The sequence below is a fragment of the Leptonotus elevatus genome, chromosome 20 (genome assembly GCF_054856555.1).
Source record: "Leptonotus elevatus isolate MCC_2025b chromosome 20, RoL_Lele_1.0, whole genome shotgun sequence".
Classification (NCBI taxonomy): Eukaryota; Metazoa; Chordata; class Actinopteri; order Syngnathiformes; family Syngnathidae; genus Leptonotus; species Leptonotus elevatus.
Window position 1 is genome coordinate 9,429,273 of NC_141258.1, and position 18,948 is coordinate 9,448,220.

Consider the following 18,948-nt stretch of genomic DNA (forward strand, 5'->3'; position numbering starts at 1 on the left):
AAAAAATATATTAAAAAAAACCAGAGGGAAAAAATATTCAAAAAACAACGCTCCCCCAAAAAAATTAGTCAGAAAAACAGGACTTTTTTTTTTCCAAGTGAATGTAATATGCTTCCCGTATGTATCAAATGTCAGTCTAACAGGATTTTTAATAGTTAAGGGAGGCGGAGAGAACAACACCTACGACATTCTTATCACATTATATCATTCTGAAAGTAGAAATGGCCTGTGACTAATCAACTATTACCTATCCGGTGTCCAATAAGGTTTATTGTGCAATACGAGTCAATGTTAGTAGCTTTATTAGTTTCTTTGACCCTTGACAGCCCTTCCTCTTTTCGCCAAGTACACATATCATGTGTTCTCTCGACTAGCACTGAGCCTTCCAATGAGATGCATCACTGAGCGTGCCCACACAGGCTCCAATGTGACCACATCCTCTGTGCGTCATGCTCCAAAGGTTTCGGCCATCATACATCGCCAGCCAGTCCTGGAGACTGTTGCTTCAGACGCTCTATGTGTTGTAAGACTGATAAAAACGGTGAAATCCATATTGACTCAATGCACTGCGGGAGGCTTCTGATCTCGTCTTTTTCTCATCTTTCTGTCAGTTATCACACAGTCAGTGCAAGATAGGAAGGCGAGCGCCCCGAGAATAATATGTTGGTTGTGTCAATGGCTATTCAGCTTATCACATAATTCTGGTTCACTAAAGTGGAACCACATTCATTGCGGAGAACGTTTCAGATGTTAGGAAGCCATAAAAATGCTAGTTAACCTTTTGCACTTTTACCATATTGTAAACTGCCTTCAGTGTTTTGCACCCCGATATTTAGTTTTTTAAATAAATAATGTTTAATTATCTTTTGTAAAATATGATGCTGCTCTGTATGTTACAAGTAGCAGTTGTTTGAAAGTTCTTAATTACAGCAACATCTATGCTAATGCATTCGCTCGTCAATTGCATTTCGCTAGTGGACTTTGGTTAATATGCAGTTTGGGTGCACATTTTTGTGTTTAAATAAACATTTGATTATTATTTGTACAAAGTGATGCCGCTCTGTATGTTAGAAGTAGCAGTTGTTTGAAAGTTTTTAATTACAGCAACATTTACGCTAATTTCCGTTAGCTTGTCAATTCCTTTTCGCTAGCAGACTCTGGTTAATATGTAGTTTGGGTGAACATTTTGGTGTTTAAATAACATTAAATTGTATTTCTTACAATGTGATGTTGCGCCGTATGGTAGAAGTAGCAGTTTGAGAGTCTTTAATTACAGCGACAGCTACGCGCTAATTTCTGTTAGCTTGTCAATTGCATTTTGCTAGCAAACGTTAATATGTAGTTTGGGTGAACATTTTGGTGTTTAAATAAACAACATTTAATTGTATTTTGTACAATGTGATGCTGCTCTGTATGTTACAAGTAGCAGCTGTTTGAAAGTTTTTAATTACATTAATATTTACGCTAATTTCCGTTAGCTCGTCAATTAATTTTCGCTAGTAGATTCTGGTTAATATGTAGTTTGGGTGAACATTTTAGTGTTTAAATAACATTAAATTGTATTTCGTACAATGTGATGTTGCGCCGTATGTTAGAAGTAGCAGTTTGAAAGTTTTTAATTACAGCAACATTTACGCTAAATTCTGTTAGCTCGTCAATTGCATTTTGCTAGCAAACTTTAATATGTAGTTTGGGTGAACACTTTGGTGTTGAAATCTTCCATGTTTAATTCTATTTCATTTTCAGTGTCAGTTTTACAGTCAAGTTAAACTGGGAGTGACAAATTACTTGAAGCAAGAACGCGTTATGTCTGATTTGGAGAACCATCCAGAAATACGAAAAGCTGAACTCATTTCATATTACAGGTATTATTAAAACTGCTGAGGAACACATTAAAATGTGATTAAATCTATTTCAATTTTGTGTGTGTTTTTTTTTTTAACTAATCATGGATATATAATGGACAGCGGCTTAAATGCAATTACTTGTTCATATTTGAAATTCCAATGAGTCTATCAGAGCATTCATCTTATTAAAAGGCACTGAAGGTGTACGTAAGGTAGTGTGGCCAGTGAGTGTATTTTGACTTGCCAACTGTCCACTTTATTTACGCAGCCAAAAAGCAGGCCAACATCGAGTCCTATTGTCATTTGATACAATGCTCTGGCAAAATAAATAAATAAATAAAAGCTCTGGTGATTGCAAAAAGCATGGACTTACACCGAACGGTATTTTTGAGTATGATTTAAGAACTAAGTATGTCGAAAAAGCCATCTTTTGTTTGCGTGTGAACTGAAAGGCAAACTGCTCATCATGCATCGCACACAAGCACACGGCCAATAATGTGCACGAGCGTCTAGACGGTCAAACAAACTCACCAAATAGCTCCAAAATGTTTAAATCATCTCATTAAAGCTCTCTGTGGGGAAAACTCTCCCCGTGTCCCCTTCATTCTCAACCTTTCTTCTCCCCGTTACAAATAGCTGCATCCTGACATTACCATTCTTCTCATGCATGCTGACGGCGGATCTCCATATTTCAAAAAAGATGCTCGACAAAAGAGAACAGTGAAAGGCTGGAAGGGGTGTGGTTTGCACTATTCTCCTTCTCGGCTCACATTTTCAGTCCCTAAATACCTGAGATGTAAGGGAACTCCCCGCAGTCCACTCACACCCTCTTGCAGGAAGCTTCTAATTGTTCCCCCACTAAAATTGGATTTGAAGCATACAGCGTTGATTTACGTTCACAGGCCACAACATTAGGCACACCCGAATGCTTCGATACAGGAACGTATCAAAAGATATAAAGAGCAAAGGCTTGTTTTCTTTCATACGACTTTCACGTCTGAAAGTACATCCATCCAACACGCCCTCCCTCGTCGTGAGTGTCAGACCATTTTGGGAATTCTAACAAGATTGACACATAAAACCGAAGTAAAACCGGATTTTATGCCCCCACAAGAGGCTCATAACCCTTTTGAGTGGTCTGATTGAATGGCAGTCAACAGGCCTGGTTATCTATTTAGTAATCCAGTCTAATACTCTCAAGAGCAGTTAAAAAAAAAATTGAAGATGGACAATCTCTTTCACATAAATCTTGCAGTGGGTGATTCATCCGTCCATCCATCCATTTTTTATAGTGCTCGTTGTCATTATGGTCGTGGGTGAGCTGTATCATATCCCAGGTGACCGGTTTATTAAATCGAAAATGTCCCCTAAATATTGGCAACAAAGCAGCCATGTACCTGAAGTACAAGCTAATCCGATATCTGTAATAAGTTCAGCTCAAATGAAACTTTTCTATGGGGCCGCTGCCTAAAAAGATTGCGGCAAAGCACTATTTTTGTCCAATCGAAACTCCTCAACTCACTTGAACATTGCCAGTTTATTTGTTTATAGATATTTTTTTATTTGTATTATTGTATTTATTATTATTGTATGTACTATTTTTTACTTTATCATATGCAGTTTATTTATTTGATGTATTATTGTATTTTATTTTTATTTGTTTTTAATATATATCATATATATTTATACGCCACAAGCTGGTGGAAAATCAATATTTTTGTCAAAATCAAATTCCTCAAATAGTTTAAACAACACGACGTCGGCAAATCACTACTTTTGTCTGGATAACATTCGACTCGCATAACTTAGTTCCTTCATTCCAAGATTCCACAGGATCCGAATCAGATTTGGCCAAGTATATAAAAAATACAAAATAAATTTTGTCTTCAGTCACAACTCGTCCGAAAACATGAAAAATAACAATGGGAAGCCTGGCGGTTCGCTAATTAGCGCTCCGAGTTTCATAGATGGGGGAAAAAGGAAATACGATGGCAGAAAAACACTTTTTTTCCCTCTCAATGAAGCTACTTAAGTCACGTGAACATAATTTGTTCACAACAAGATGCCACAACATGGCGCCCAAGTAATAGTTGTATTGCTTTAGCACAAACACAGCAAATAGTGGCGTTTATAAGCAAAACATGAAAGATGCATTCCAAAAAAAACAACACGATTAAGTGAATAATTCTTGAATGCTAAAAGTCTTCAATTAACCTTTTAAACCCAATATCGCAGACATGTGCGGTAGACACGCTAAAGCAAAAATCATAAATGATCAATTCCGCTCCACTTTGAGTCTTGTGCGAGGTCCACAAACACACAAACAGTTGGTGGAGTAAGGGAGGATCAGTGGTGAGAAGACATTCTTTTGTGCCGGTGTTTATTCAGCATGTTTGCTGTATGACGCCTGCAGCAGGCCGCGGTAAAATTCACACTCTCTCGTTAAATAGTCCCCGCAGCAGCAGGGACCGAGTGCTCGACTGCTCGTGCATTTTTGCATAATATCACCGTGGAGAGCTCTTATGATTGAAGAACTCGCCCATCTTAAGTGTCATCATTATTTTCCTCACTGGACCAAAGGACAATATCCGTGACGCCTTGTTCGTATCGTCAAGCCTTCTATATTAAACACACCCACCAGCTGCAACTTTATGACCCCGAGCAAAGTCTAAAGAGATCCGATACAAGCACTGCATAAAAAAAAAATCTTAATTATTTTATTAATGTTTTTTTGTTTTTTTACAATAAATCAATTACAAAATGGATTTCCCCCGAGTGGTTGATGCTACATTATTCCTGCAAGACACACCCCATTCCACCTCTTGTTTTTTAGATTCTGTCTGGCATTTCATCACTTCACATTTTTGCAATAGCACAACTATGTTTGAAAGGCGTGGACGTGAATAACAATGTAATTTTATTGTTCGCAACGGCCACAGCACCATTTCCTCAGACGGAAACTAAATGACAACACATTCACTGTCATATTGTCTCCAATTAGAGCAGAGAGGCAATGTGATGGATCAGAACAAAATGTATTATGATCCCCTTGAAAATTAGAGCAGCTTTAGGATTCTCGCACTTAGACTGTAATTGAAAGCAAGTCCGATGAGGAATGAAACGCGGCCAAGCACAAATGTTGAAGGCAGCAATGCAATTGAAATACCAGGAAGCTTGTGAGTCGGACACTTTCCCGTAGTCAGAATTCTTGTGAGGTCACAACGTGATGATTAAATAGTATTGTTCCATGAAATGTAAAAATAAACCTATTTCTGTCTTACTAAGAGGATTTAGGAGAAATAGCTAGATCGATCCAACTTAACTTTATTTATAGCACACTTTTGGTGGGGGAAAAAAGTGCTGCACTTGAATAAATATCAAACATTAAGCATTAGAACACAACATCACTAATACTTCTACATTTAATTAAAATAATACACAGCATTAATATAGTGTAAAGAAAAACCTACTCACTTTTACCTTATGACAATTATAACAATTTCAAGCGAAATTCTAACGTAAACTTGTAGCTAAATGCTAATGTAAACGTGAAGCTAAATGCTAATGTAAATGCTAACGTTTTCATTATGGTCTATAGTTTTCATAGCAGAAATCAGCTAAGTTACTATTTAGTTATTTGTTCGCCTCGTTTTCGTTACCAAGAAAGCTCTGATTTCGATGACTCAATCACATTTCAATTAAAGGCATACGTGACACATTGAGTCATTTCCAGCAGTAAAAAGTTCATGTTTGTCAAGATTTAATTTGATACCATGAAAAATTAATAACTTTAAAAACAAATATTTCCACTTGCTGTCGACTGAGGATGACATCACCTGTGCTGAGGAAATAGGTGACGAGCAATCACGGCTCACCCGTTTTCTGGGTTTGGTCAGCAAACTGAGCCATGATTGGTCGTTACCTATTCTCTCAGCAAAGAGGATCTTCAGTCGACAAGAAGTGGCAACATTAGTTTTGAATTGTTCATGAAAAATAATAGTCATTTTTAATTCTAGACAAAATATGATCTTCTAACTGTTGAAAGGCTGTGCATCAGCCTTATTGAAATTAAACTTACCGAGTTCCCTGGACACTGGGGACGTGGTAGCGTTTTCTCCGATCTTTGTGATGGCATCAAAGTAGGTCTTTCCTGCGATGGTCATGCCTACAATAAGAGGATCACAAACTAAATTGAAACATCTTGATAGTCTGTAAGCAGACTATCAAGATGGCCACTTAAGAGTCACGTTGTAACTGTTTGACGGACACGCACTTGACACACTAACTCTGTGCATCATTCATAACAATGCGCACGTCTGTTAAATGTGGTCAACAAAACAATAAGGCACCTGAAATAATAAACAATCAGGTACACACAAAACATGCATTTCGCATAGAAAGTCTTAAAGCAAGATGGAAACCCAGAACATCAAAACGGTGAAGCGGTAATCATGCTAACCATTTATAATAGTTGTCAACAAAACAATCAGGTACCCGATAAGGATAAGGTCACTTCAAAAGTAACCGTTACCTATCTGATTGACTTGACTTCAAATGTTCATCAAAACAGAATAATTTGTTTTTGAGCATTTGGGGGTCATGTGAGCATACATAAAAGTAAATCCTGTGTGTTTTTACCTGTGACTGACTTCTCGTAGCTCTTCCCGAGGTTGACCAGGTTCCTCAGGCTGGGGTTGAACTGGTCCATCACATTCTGGGGAAATTTTTTGATAACATTGTGGGCAATGTAACACATGCGCATAGTCCAACCATTCATCCATTTTCTACAGCCCTTGTCCTTGTTAAGGTGACAGATGAGCTGAAGCCTATTCCAGCTGACATTGATGATTGTATGTGCACCCAAAGAGTCAACAAAACTATCCTGTAATGGTAAACAATCAGGCACCTGTAATAAATAAAACCGTAAGCTTTCTTTTTTGAATTATTTTGACATAAATGTTCAGAGGTGAACCCTATCACAGTTGACATCATTCAGTTATTTATTTATGATGCTGTTTATAGTAGAACATCCTTAAAGCCAACTAAACAATCAGGCACCTATTATAAGTTTAGCAGCACAAAACTGTTTTGAACTTTATTTTGAATGACACTGACAAAAATGTTAAAAGCTAAAGCCTATCACAGTTGACATCATTCAGTTGTTTATTTGTGATGCTATTTATAGTAGTACACCCTTAAAGCCAACTAAACAATCGGGTACCTATTATAAAATCAGCAGATCAAAGCTGTGTTGAACTTTATTTTGAATGACACTGACAAAAATGTTCAGAGCTGAAGCCTATCACAGTTGACATCATTCCGTTGTTGAGGAAACTTTTAAATGAGCTGCTAAAGCCAACATAACAATCAGGTACCTGAACTGATTACGTTCATCTCAAATTAAACTGTTAACTTTCTTATGAATTATATTTGGACCCATCAGAGCTGACAATGTTTATGACACGGAGCACCCCAAAAGCCAACAACAATCAGGTACCACCTGTAGCATAAAACAATCAGGTACCTGCAAAAAGTTCCGGTAAAATAAAACTTTCTTTTGAACTAAATTACCAAAAATGTTTAGAACGAGAGTACACGTGCAGGTTGCTCTTTAAATGCAGCAGCAATAAAGCCTTCAATCTTTAACTTGACCTCTTTGTGTGTATTTTTTACACTCCCTTCAAAGAACGAAGTCCCGCACAAAAGACAAAAGTGCCGTCTACTTGCAGCGAGAACCCCTCATTGCCCCCCACCCCCCTCCCATCCCTATTGAAATGCCTGAGCAGTTCACCTCCCCGTCTTGTTCTCCTGGCACACCCCGGGAGAAACAATGAGGAGACAGGTATGACTTCACAATGAGAAATGTGCTGCCCAGTGGAGTTAAGAGAGCAAAAAAGGAAACGGGTTACTTGTTTTCTTTTCGGTCCCACCCGTCTCCCTCCTTGTTCCACTGAAACCGTGGCATACACACCGTTTATAATCATCCAAATTGTTATTTCAATGTCAAATTGTTTGTTTTCATTTGTCAGGGAGGGTGTCAAGAAACATTACACTCGCTTCCGATCACAGCAGCAATTAGATTAGGAGTGTCGAAATGTAGGCCCGCGGGCCATTTTCAGTCCAAGTCTGTATTTGTTTTCAAGTATCTACCGACATCGACTTTTGATCTGATACCTCGGCAATGCATTACAAAGAAAAAATGAGCGCATCCAAATTGTCTTAATTAGCTTCTTCTTCTTTTTTAATGAGGGTATTGTTCAAATAAAGTAAAACTTAAGTACGTATAAATTAATAAAAGTATTTTTTTTATCTATCGTTATCTGCCACAATTTTGAGTACAAATTTTATTTAACATGACAAAAAAAAATTAAACAAAGACCTTTCTGTGGTTCACCGTTGCGTCAAACTGCCACAGTATAGCGCCAACTACTGCTGAGGAGGACTTCCTGTATGTCAGTTTTGTTTTTGTATTAAGTGTCCATGGCTGATACCCAATACTTTACAGGAAGGCCGATATCAGCCCAATATGGAAAATCTGTTTTGATGGAAAAGATCTGAGGGCATTAAATCGAACCAAAATCAAATCATTTCACTTCAAAACACATCGAGATACTACGTATCGAATCTTTCAACAGAGATATCAGTCACATTTACAGTAACCTGCTAACAAGCTCATTCATGTTTTTAAATGACAAGAAAGTAATTGCGTCATACACGCTCCAACTCAGCTGTACCGTATCAAATTGTAATTCCACTTAATCGAACTGAATCAAATCATTTCACTTGAAAATAAACCGCCCTATAATCATACACCGTATCGAAAAACGTGCATCGATTCGTCTATTCTTGGCAAAGTTGAGGAATTGTCAATGTGGCCCTTGCATCCTTCTATTTTTATTCCGTTTGGCCACCACAGAATTAGATATTTAAACCAACCACTCACTGAGCACTGATCACATCTGTGCACAATCTCCCGCACGGACAATGTGATCGACAGACTGCTCCGATCACAAAGTGGCACACTTTCAAACAAACTGTCTGATGCACCAGCAGCGAATACTAACAGGGTGTGACATTCTAGAACGGGCTTGCTTGTTGTTCGCAGCTAAATATTCCAGCGCTTCGGTCGAACGTGTTTTAAACAATGTGAAAACAATGGATCGTCATATAGGCGATAAGGGGTAATGAAAGCCCCCGAGAAGTGCAGGTTGGATACTCATGTTGTTTGCTTTGATGGGATTTAAGAGCCACGGCAAACTTGATAGGAAACGGCCAATTGCTCATTTCAAAAATCACACTAACGACTGTAATTACTTCATGAATGACAACCGAACACTTGTTCGACTCACCTTATAAGTTAGCTCAGTGAGCTTGCTCACGTCCTGCGGGGTCCCCGACATGTTGGCACGTGGCTTCTCCGCACAAGCGAATGACAAAAAAAAAAAAGAAGATCAATCAATAAGAAAAATTATAATCCCGGTGGTCAGCCGCTACAGTCGGACCCACAGCAGGAGAATTACTCTCGACATGCCAGCACTCACTGGCACCTTGCACGTATGCATAAAAACAAACCGGCTTGTTGCACGCTCGCTCACTCACTGCACTCACTGGCTGGGAAGCGAAGAGATTTTACCCAGGGGGCGGGGCTGCGACGTCACAAGGGTTGACTCAGCTGATGAGTTTAAAAACATTGTGCATATTGGCACCTTGATTTACGAGTTTAAGTCGTTCATCATTGAAAGAAATGAGAATGACTTTCGTTCCAGCTGCCCAAAAAAGATTTTAAAAAAATTATAATGTGAGTTTAATGACAAAAATAGAACGATACAGTAAACTAATTTTCCTAATTTTCTACATTTTTTTTTTAATTTAACAGTTTTTTTTCCCATCACACTTCGCCAAATTTCAGCATTTTCTCACGGAAAACAATTTTATACATAAATAATAATATTAATAATAATTTTTATATAGAACAGGGATGGGCCACTGACCACACTCTGATAGCCCTAATAAATAAATAAATACATAAAATTTGCTCTTATACCCTGCATATTTTTTATTTATTTATTTATAAATAAGGGAGCCCCCGTGTTCATGGACAACGCATATTGGAGGTTTATCATCTTTGTTTTTTCCTTGGTTACAAAATGTTCTTTTTCTTCTTCTTCTTTTCTCAATTCACAAAGGCTACACCGCGCCCCCCCGCCCCCCCCCCCCCATTGGCGCTGATGAAAAATTGTGACCTATTCCATCATTTAAGTTGCGCATCTCTGACAGAAAAACCTTTAAAAACACAACGTGCTTTGTCAGACAGAGTAAAACAAAGACCAAACGTCATGATCATTTAAAAAAAAAGAAGAAGAAGGAAAAAACATAGAGAAGTCCCAGACTCCCAGGCAATGCAACAACCTGTAACCTAACTGCAATAAATAAATAAATTCATAAATAAATACATGGGGGACGGAAGACCACATCACATAAAAGCCACTCAATAAAAGTGTGTTTTGAGAATTTTTCTTTGTTTGATTTTGCATTACTCATCTCATCCGACAGATTGCGTCAAGGGGCTGCAAGCTAACTCACACCGAGGTTAAAAGGTCAGAAAGAAGCCTATACGTACTTTAAACTAATGAATTCTTCAAATCAATACTATAGTAAACAAACTGGAAGCAAATGGAGTGGCATGGGCTAGCTAGCCTGCTGTCAACGCTTGTACTACTCGCACGTTTTCCTATGACGTCATCCCGGTTCTTCGTCTCCGCGCTTAGGGCAAAATACCTGCAAAACAAACAAAACAAAAACTCGAAAGTGTAAAGTAAACACAAAGGAGAGCTACCTGTCGTTGGACTGCGCCGTAACCATGTGAAATTATGCTGGGCAGTGGCGAGAAGTTTGCTCCTGCCACCCAGTGAACGTTGAAGCTCACGCTTAAAGCTACTGAATGTAGAATATTCCATTTCGAATCGCTACTGCCACCTGCTGACGAAAATGAAACTGCACATACCGTTCTTCACATACACCCCACTCACATTACGTCACATCCGCAGACAGGGCGCGGGAAATTCTAACCCGAATCCAATCTGTTAATCTACTAATTAGAAGGCATTTCAGTCATAAATGGTCAAATAAAAAGCTTATTGTAAAGTTATTTTGGGGGAAAAAGTTCTATATTGCAGCTTTAAGTCAAATTTTTGCTTGTGACCCAAAACAAAAAGTTGGAATAAATAAATATACAAATAAATAAACCAATACATAAATAGATTCGATTGAGGAACCTTTAGGTTACTCATAAATTACAACTGCATATAAATTTGAATGAACAAGCTGGTTGTTGTTTCCCTTGTAACAAGTAGCCCACCAGAGGGCGCTACAGTACCAATGTATATACAAGCCTTCGATTCGTGGCAATTTACTTCTAAAACTTCACGTTTTGATCAATATTGTCATTAATTTCAACACATTAGAATTGACAAGGAATTATATCTCATATGAAACTTACTGCATGAAAGCAAAACGGGAAACAAATTAGGTGGCAAAGTATTTCCAAGTACAGTATACTACATGTTCATGTACATTTAAGACCAACGTTATATACATTTAACATTTTGCTTTTATAAAACTGTAGTCAAATCAATTTGACAGTAACGTAAATTCATGTAACACAATCACGATTAAGATGTGGAAATAGAAGAGTTTGCTTTTAACATTTTACACAATTCAATTTAACCAGAAAAATCATGTTGATTTCAACATCATATGCATAAATATTTTTACTTTACTATTTATGATATGGAAAACAAAACACATAGTTTGTTGTGATAATTGTTTGACCCCTCAGAAGCACAAAAGTAGATTGTTGTTCTTGCAAGGGCACATGACTGCAACTCATGGTGGCAATTTCAAGCCTTCACGGAAGAGCTCTGAAGTACTGCACGCACATTGCCTCTTCCCTGCCATCGCCATCCTCTAGATTTTCCTTTTACATCCCTGAGGGCGCTCCCAAGGGAGAGGACCAGCAAACATGGACAGGTACACTTTAATTCAGTTTGTATGTTTCCGAAGGTTGATTAACTTGTTTATGCGTTTACAGAACACTGTTGTTGATTTTCGTCCTGGTTTTCCTGGGTGTGGCAGAGTGTGACGGGCCTCTGACAGATTTAGGTAATTGATCATCACTTTCTACCCTTTGCATGCACCCATGACATGTAATCTTTGGTTAATCAGAAAATATTGCCGGGAAGTTGGTTTTCTATCAAACGGACGGCAACGCCACCTACGTGCGAGACACCGGAGAGCTGGCTTCGGACATTCCCACCGAGACTATGTTCGAACTTTCGGACCCGCGGCAGAATCTCAGCGCGTCAAACTTCAGCTACACGTGGGATTTAGGGAACGGGTATGAGGACTGTTAGGATGCTCATTCTTAAAAGTTTGGAATTCTTGGTGATTATCATTTTTTTTAAATGGAAATGCAGGGAGGTAATCCAGGGGAGTGAGCCTGTTGTCCGCTACCACTACGCCTTGTCTGGAAACTACACACTGCGGTTGAAAATTGGAGTCAATACGACCAAATACAAACCTCCATTAACTGGAATCTACTCTAAGGATATTCAAGTGCTTGGTTTGTATATAGTATAATAATTGCAATTAGACTATCCTATTTATTTTTTTTTGAGTGTGAAAACTAATTTACAGATGCCATTAAAAGCATTGAGCTGAAGGGCCCTTCTGATTATGAGATGTCTCAAACCACCGGCCTGGCTTTCCAGGTGGATGGAAGGTAGGTTCCATTTTGTTTTCCAATCCTTATATGACATCAAGGACGAACCTGAGAATGAGATCATCGTGTCTCTCAGTCCTCCTATGTGGGTATGTTGGCGCTTCCTTCCCAACTGCGTGGCCGACACGATGGGGGCCTGCACGCTAACGTTGCTGTGCAAGAACACCTTGCGGCTCAACCACACCTTCACCTCGGCCGGGGTTCACTGCCTGGATATCAGCGTCCGCAATGACATCAGCAAGCTGCAGACCTCCTTCAGTCTCTTTGTCAGGAAAAGCAGTGAGTGAAACCAGCTCACATACGCACACACATCAAATCACATATGACCATCAGGTGCCTTTGCTTAAGAAAAGACACAGGCCGGAACTGACCTAAAGGCTGAGAGAGACAATCAGGAACGTGTCAAAGAGCAGACATCCCAATATTTTATAGTTACTTTAATGTGGTTTGTGAAGAACTTGAACCTCCAGTAAGGATGAGCTAGCTATATGTAGATCTTTATTGGATGTCATTAAATCGGAATCAGAGTCAGATTTATTGGCCAAGTGTGGAAGAACACGCGAGGAATTTGTTTTCACGGTCACAAACTGACTAAGAAACATAAAAATAACAACGACCAACAGATGGCGACATAACGAAAAGCCCGGCGGTTCAATATCAGCCCCCGAAAAAAAAAAAAAAACAGGGCTCGGCCTCTGCCCCTTTAAATGGGGGCACAGCATGAACCTGGAAAAAAACACAGATTGTGACACTAATGTATATCCTGAGTCATTTTAAACTTAAAAAAAATAATAATATATATATATATGTATATAAGCGACTGAGGCACCATGAATGGCACCCAGAAGCACCTTCTCAATGAAAAGAACAATTATTACAACAATTACAAATATTTTTTTATTGAAATTAATTTATTCAACTGAGAAATGTCAACAAACGTCAGTGCATGGTTCCCTAAAAGTCTCTTTCATGGTGCAGTCGAATGGAGAGGGGCCTGTTTGACATGATGTATGTCACTGTTACAGCAGATAAAAAGCTATAAATCATAACTACAGTATATCCGAGGCATTACTTTGCATACTAAAATGGAAATTCAATCTTTATGTTTTGCTTGTTAGTCTGAAATAAACACACATTGTTCCTGTCTTTAGTACGCGAATATGGATTGCGTGTCCATCTTTCTATAGAATGTTTCTTATTGCCACAGTCAAAGGGAGCCGGGTAAAATGTGAGACCTTTTGGATAAAACCTTCAATGTGCTGTTCAACTGCGTTAGTTCCGCAAGAGGCCAGTCGAAATGAAGGAATGCGGCCCTATCGGCGTTTACGATCTGCCAGGCCTGCAAATGTTTCCTGTGCTCAGTTGATTTGCTCTTGTTGCTAAGTTATGATTATGCTAAAGCCTATCATAACATTCTTCGTGGGAAAGAAATTAGAGTTCACATTTGAGTCACAACTTTCAGCCCCAAACTGTTCCCACAAATAATTGTCCACAATTTTGTGAAATGTGTTCATTCCAGACAACACCAACTTGCTCTTCATCCTGTCTTCCGCTGCGATCCTTGTGGCAACCTTCTCTTTCATCACAGTCATCGCCTGCCACCCTCGATATCACAACAGAGCTCAGGTACAACAGCGCAAAGTAAAGTTGCGTGTGAGCATAGTTTGCTTACACGCCGCAGGTGTGCAAAGAATGGCTTTTATTTACTTATCAGTCATTTATCTCGTTAAATAGATGCGTAAAACTGCTGGGTTAAACGTAACCCACATAGCTAACCCAGCTCTTGGTCCAAAATGGATGGAGGGAAACACTGTAAAAACAGTTGGGTCAAAAGTACGGAAGCGTATTGCATTCACTTGAAAAAAAATAAATCCTGTTTTTCTGACTATTTTTTGGGGGGAGTATTTTTTTTTTCCAGTTTTTCTGAATATTTTTTTCTGTTTCTCTGAATATTTTTTTTCAGTTTTAATGAATATTTTTTTCTGTCCAAAAATATTCCGAAAAACGGGGGGGGATTATTTAAAAAAAAAGAAAAAGAAAAAAATATATATTAAAAAAAGCAGGAAAAAAATTATTCAAAAAACAAAACAAAAAATATTACAAAAAAACAGAAAAAATATATTACGAAAAATAGAGCCGGTGCTCTGTTTTTCGGAGTAATTTTATTAATTTTTTTACCTCTTAATTCCAAGTGACTCGCTAATAGTGGAAGGAGACACTTTCCAGCATACCTCCATATGCAATAAGATGGTCATGTTTACTTACTCTCAATAAAGGAATGAATGTGTGTACTGTATTGTGGTTTGTTCTCTAATCTCTGAGGGGAAAACCTTTTAAAAAAATATTCAGAAAAACTGAAAAATAATAATTTTATAATACAGCGAAAAATGACCCAAAAAAACAGAAAAATTATAATTCAGAAAAACAGAGATTTTTTTTTTTTAAACAGAAAAAAAACTTGGGAAAAAATATTCAATAAAACAGAAAAAAAGACTCCCCCCAAAAATGACTTTTTTTTTTCAAGTGAATGCAATATGCTTCCGTACAAAAGTAACCCAATTATGGATCGAAAATGGACCGATCCGCTTTATGGGTCGATTTGGCACAACTTTCTGGGTTGTTTTATACAAAATGACCCATTTTTAAAAAATCCAAGTAAGGGATCTGAGCAATATTTATGAGTTGCTTTACAGTAAAAGACGCATTTATTGACTCACATAGACCCAAGTAGAGGATCGGTCCATTTTTAACCCAACTGTTTTTAGAGTGAATGCTGGGTTATATATAAACATCACTTTGGGTTGAGGATTTGACCTGGAACGTTGGGTCAAGATTTTGATCCAATAAGTGGTAAAATATAACATCACCGATGAGCTACCAAGAAACGGGTTACCAGGTTATCAATGCAGCTATTTTAACTTTAACAAGTCGGCCCATCTTTCCACTTCAACTGTCAGTAAATATTATGACCACAAGATGGCAGACTGGACCCAGAAACTGAGAATAGCAAATCTTGTGCGAGCTTCTCACTTACTGCGTACAACATTAGGTAAACTAGCTTGAGAGATCCTGTAAAAACCTCTATGACAGTGTCAGAAAAAAATGTACAGTGGGTACAAATAATGTAAAACCATCAGGTTTGTCAAACTTGTTTTAATTGTGACCACAACATAGTTATGGTTGCCCTCAAGTGGTCACTTATGGTGAAACCCCAGGCACCAGTTGTTCAAAGGTAATCTGGATAATGGATTAGAAAACTGTGTTGTCCAAAACCAAATACAATTCCATAAATCTGATTAAATTAAGCAATCTAATCTTGGTTTCAATCCGGTTCAAATCCTCCATTTATCTTTAACCGACTTTCAAATCATTAATTTGAATGATAGGGTACTTTAGATTATGGACCATTAATTCATTCACTGCCATAAATTCATAAAAAACAACAACAGATCATTAAAAAATTAGGGGCAAGAGGTGATTCAGATTTTTAATTGTAATTAATCGCATGACTTCACTAGTTAACTCACGATTAATCACACATTTTATATCGGTTCTAAATGTACGATAATAAAATTCTAGGTTTTCATACTCTTGTTAACAAAAGTGGGAAAAAAATGTTAAATAGAAATAGTTAAAATGAAATTTTGACGTTTATAGCCGTCAATGGCAGTGAATGAATTTACCCAAAAAAAGAAAAGATAAAAAATTCGGGGCATCAGGCGATTAAAGTTTTTAATCGTATTGAATCGCACGACTTCACTTGTTAACTCGCGATTAATCACAAATGTCATATCTGTTCTAAATGTACCACCCAAAAAATCTAGGTTTTCATACTCGTGTTAACAAAAGTGAGAAAAAAAAGAGTTAAACTAATAGAAATAGTTCAAATGAATTTTTGACGTTTATAGCCGTCAATGGCAGTGAATGAGTTTATTTAGTTATTTATTTATATATTTCTGTGCTTTTTGTTTCATTCAATACATTCACTTTGAGTGACCCCATGCTGGCTATTTTACACACATAAGCAGCCTTCAGTGTGATATAAAATCCAATTCAGAGCACTCATTATCCGGATTTGGTCATCTTCAAAACGGGATCTGGATTACACTGATCCACTCCGAGTTGATCTGAGCAACTGGGATAAAAATAAGACGGATTACGTGATCCTGGATAGCAAAATGGCTACGGATGTGGCAATGTATGTACCTGACATGACAGACTGCAAAATGTTTTTTCATTTTTCTCCTTTTGCAGGTCGCGGCATCCAGCAATGCTTTGTTCCTGAAGAGGCACACTGACGGCCGCAGCAGAATCATTTTCAACGTGGCCCGTGTTGAAAGGGAAGAGAAAGAACCACTGTGGGTACAAAATGGTACACACTACTACTCTTAACCAGTCTCATGAGTCCTTCCATGGGGGCTATTCCGTTTTTATTCGGTATATTATGATCAAAAGGAGCACTGTACATACTTTAGTTAAAGTGGAGCAGTAAGCAACTATTATGCCCCATGCTTGTATTCCCGCTTTGCTTTATGCTGTTTGAATGAATCATTTAGTTACCTGTGTGAGTTCACAATGCGAGTAGGTCATAACCCACGTGCATATTACATTGTGTGAGGTCGATCAATTAGTGACCCACAGCGCTCAAGCTAAACCCCTCATGAATTATTAACTCTCATAAAGGTCATTTTAATGCACATGAGTGTGCTCAGTGAGAACTGCAAAGTGATCAGTGACCTACTTTTTTTTTTAATGTTTTTTTTAATGTGTGCTTTCTTTTTGTGAATTTCTTTCCTGGAGAAAAAAAAATTCTGAAACTATTGCTTGCAAATGTGTATTTTTTTCTTTTCTTAACATAATTTTTTTTTTTAAATCACCGTCATCGAGCTAAATGCAACACATAAAACAACGACAAACCCATGGGACGTTAAACAGACATCCAATGGGAAAAACATGTTGAAAAATACAGTAGAACAGACAACATATTAATAATAAAGTGACAGGTGTCACTTGAGCACTTTTCACCAGCTGTGATGAAAAACGGTGGAGTTATTCAAGCGCCTGTCTAATGACAGCTTGTCCCTGTTCATTAATAATAGCGACGTTCCTAATGAATGTGTCCTGACAGAGACGCAGTCGGAGAGCTTGTGGTTGCTATGGTAACCTTCGACGTTGACCTCAGCTTATGTTGAGTTTTAAAGTTGGTCTATGTGGGTCATTTTCAAGTCATTTGATCAATAACGGGAATGACTTTTGAAAAGAAAATTAATTATTTTTCTTTTAAATGTCACCTTGGTTTTTATATGTGTAAGAATCAAAAAGTTTGTTGATGATTCAATTAAAATATGCCAAGCTTTCATAGTAAATAAATGGTGGTGGCCAACTGAAAAACACTCAAGAAGTGTGAAAATAAAAGTGCTTAATGAGAAAGACGTAAACAGCTTCATAAAAATCGTCTGAGTTGCACAATTACAGATGTCATTGTAACGCTAAAGACGTGCAAAAGTTGTGACATTTTCACAAATTCTTGCATATCTCAGAAGTAACACCATTTATGTTGCTGTCATGTGCAAATCCAAAATGGCTGCCTGATCCTGGCCCTTCTACTCACAGAACCCTCTGGTGCATTGCAACGACATAATGAGGCCCTTTCTAGTGACATTAATAGTTAAAAAAAAAAAACTTGAATTACAAATTTGTTTAAAAAAAAACAACAACTAAATAACCATGCTACAAATCATGAAACATTAAAAGTTTGAAGGATATTACTTTAGAATTTATTTTTTCATAGAAAATGATAAGAACTGCCAATACCTCATTAGAATTAATAGCATTTCGAAAGCAAATTCAGTAGGGTATGTCTTTACCGTTATTATTGATGAAATTATATGAAAATGACCCATGTATGTCACATATTCACATTAAATATTAATTTTATGTCAAAATGTTTATCATTACCGGTTGAAACGGATTAAATTGTAGATATAATGTCTTTACTGCAAAACACAAGTATATAATTGTCTAAAAAAAAATCCTAAATTCCAAGACAATTTTTTTCCCTCGAAAAACACAATTGCAGAAAATGGATGTTCATTACAAAATATATGATTTTGCAGAACATTCCACTGCCAAAGACATATTCAAGGCTATTAATTGCATGTATTGTTGCTGTTGTGAGTATAATCAATCCCTCTGCCACTGCTATGTATCCATATTGAGTATGCGCATCAACAAAAAGCTAATTAAAGTCTTAACATAACTCATCTGTGTTTTAATGGCATGTTTTGAAATATCCATCCATCCTCATTAGGAACATGGGCG

At 37.6% G+C, this 18,948-nt stretch overlaps 2 protein-coding genes across 2 annotated transcripts in view; one reads left to right on the plus strand and one right to left on the minus strand.

Annotated features, from left to right (window-relative positions):
• Positions 1-10,785, minus strand: part of baiap2l1a (BAR/IMD domain containing adaptor protein 2 like 1a) — a 29,996-nt gene extending 19,211 nt beyond the window's left edge. The window contains exons 1-4 of the mRNA XM_086064864.1: positions 10,684-10,785; positions 9,197-9,259; positions 6,486-6,561; positions 5,926-6,012 (exon numbers count right to left, since the gene is read on the minus strand). Coding sequence (XP_085920990.1) covers positions 5,926-6,012; positions 6,486-6,561; positions 9,197-9,247 — 214 coding nt within the window. The 5' untranslated portion in view covers positions 9,248-9,259; positions 10,684-10,785. The remainder of the gene's footprint in view (positions 1-5,925; positions 6,013-6,485; positions 6,562-9,196; positions 9,260-10,683) is intronic.
• Positions 10,373-18,843, plus strand: tmem130 (transmembrane protein 130). Its single transcript, XM_086064865.1, has 9 exons — positions 10,373-10,444; positions 11,717-11,876; positions 11,938-12,008; positions 12,072-12,243; positions 12,323-12,468; positions 12,543-12,627; positions 12,704-12,906; positions 14,147-14,253; positions 16,882-18,843. The coding sequence occupies exons 2-9, from the start codon at positions 11,869-11,871 to the stop codon at positions 17,017-17,019; spliced, it is 930 nt and encodes a 309-aa protein (XP_085920991.1). The 5' UTR covers positions 10,373-10,444; positions 11,717-11,868; the 3' UTR covers positions 17,020-18,843.
• The last annotated feature ends 105 nt before the right edge of the window (positions 18,844-18,948 follow it).

Coding starts and splice junctions, on each gene's coding strand:
- tmem130 (XM_086064865.1), top strand. Junction 12,009..12,071: donor CGGGCCTCTGACAGATTTAG/GTAATTGATCAT, acceptor TTGGTTAATCAG/AAAATATTGCCGGGAAGTTG. Junction 12,628..12,703: donor GCTTTCCAGGTGGATGGAAG/GTAGGTTCCATT, acceptor CGTGTCTCTCAG/TCCTCCTATGTGGGTATGTT.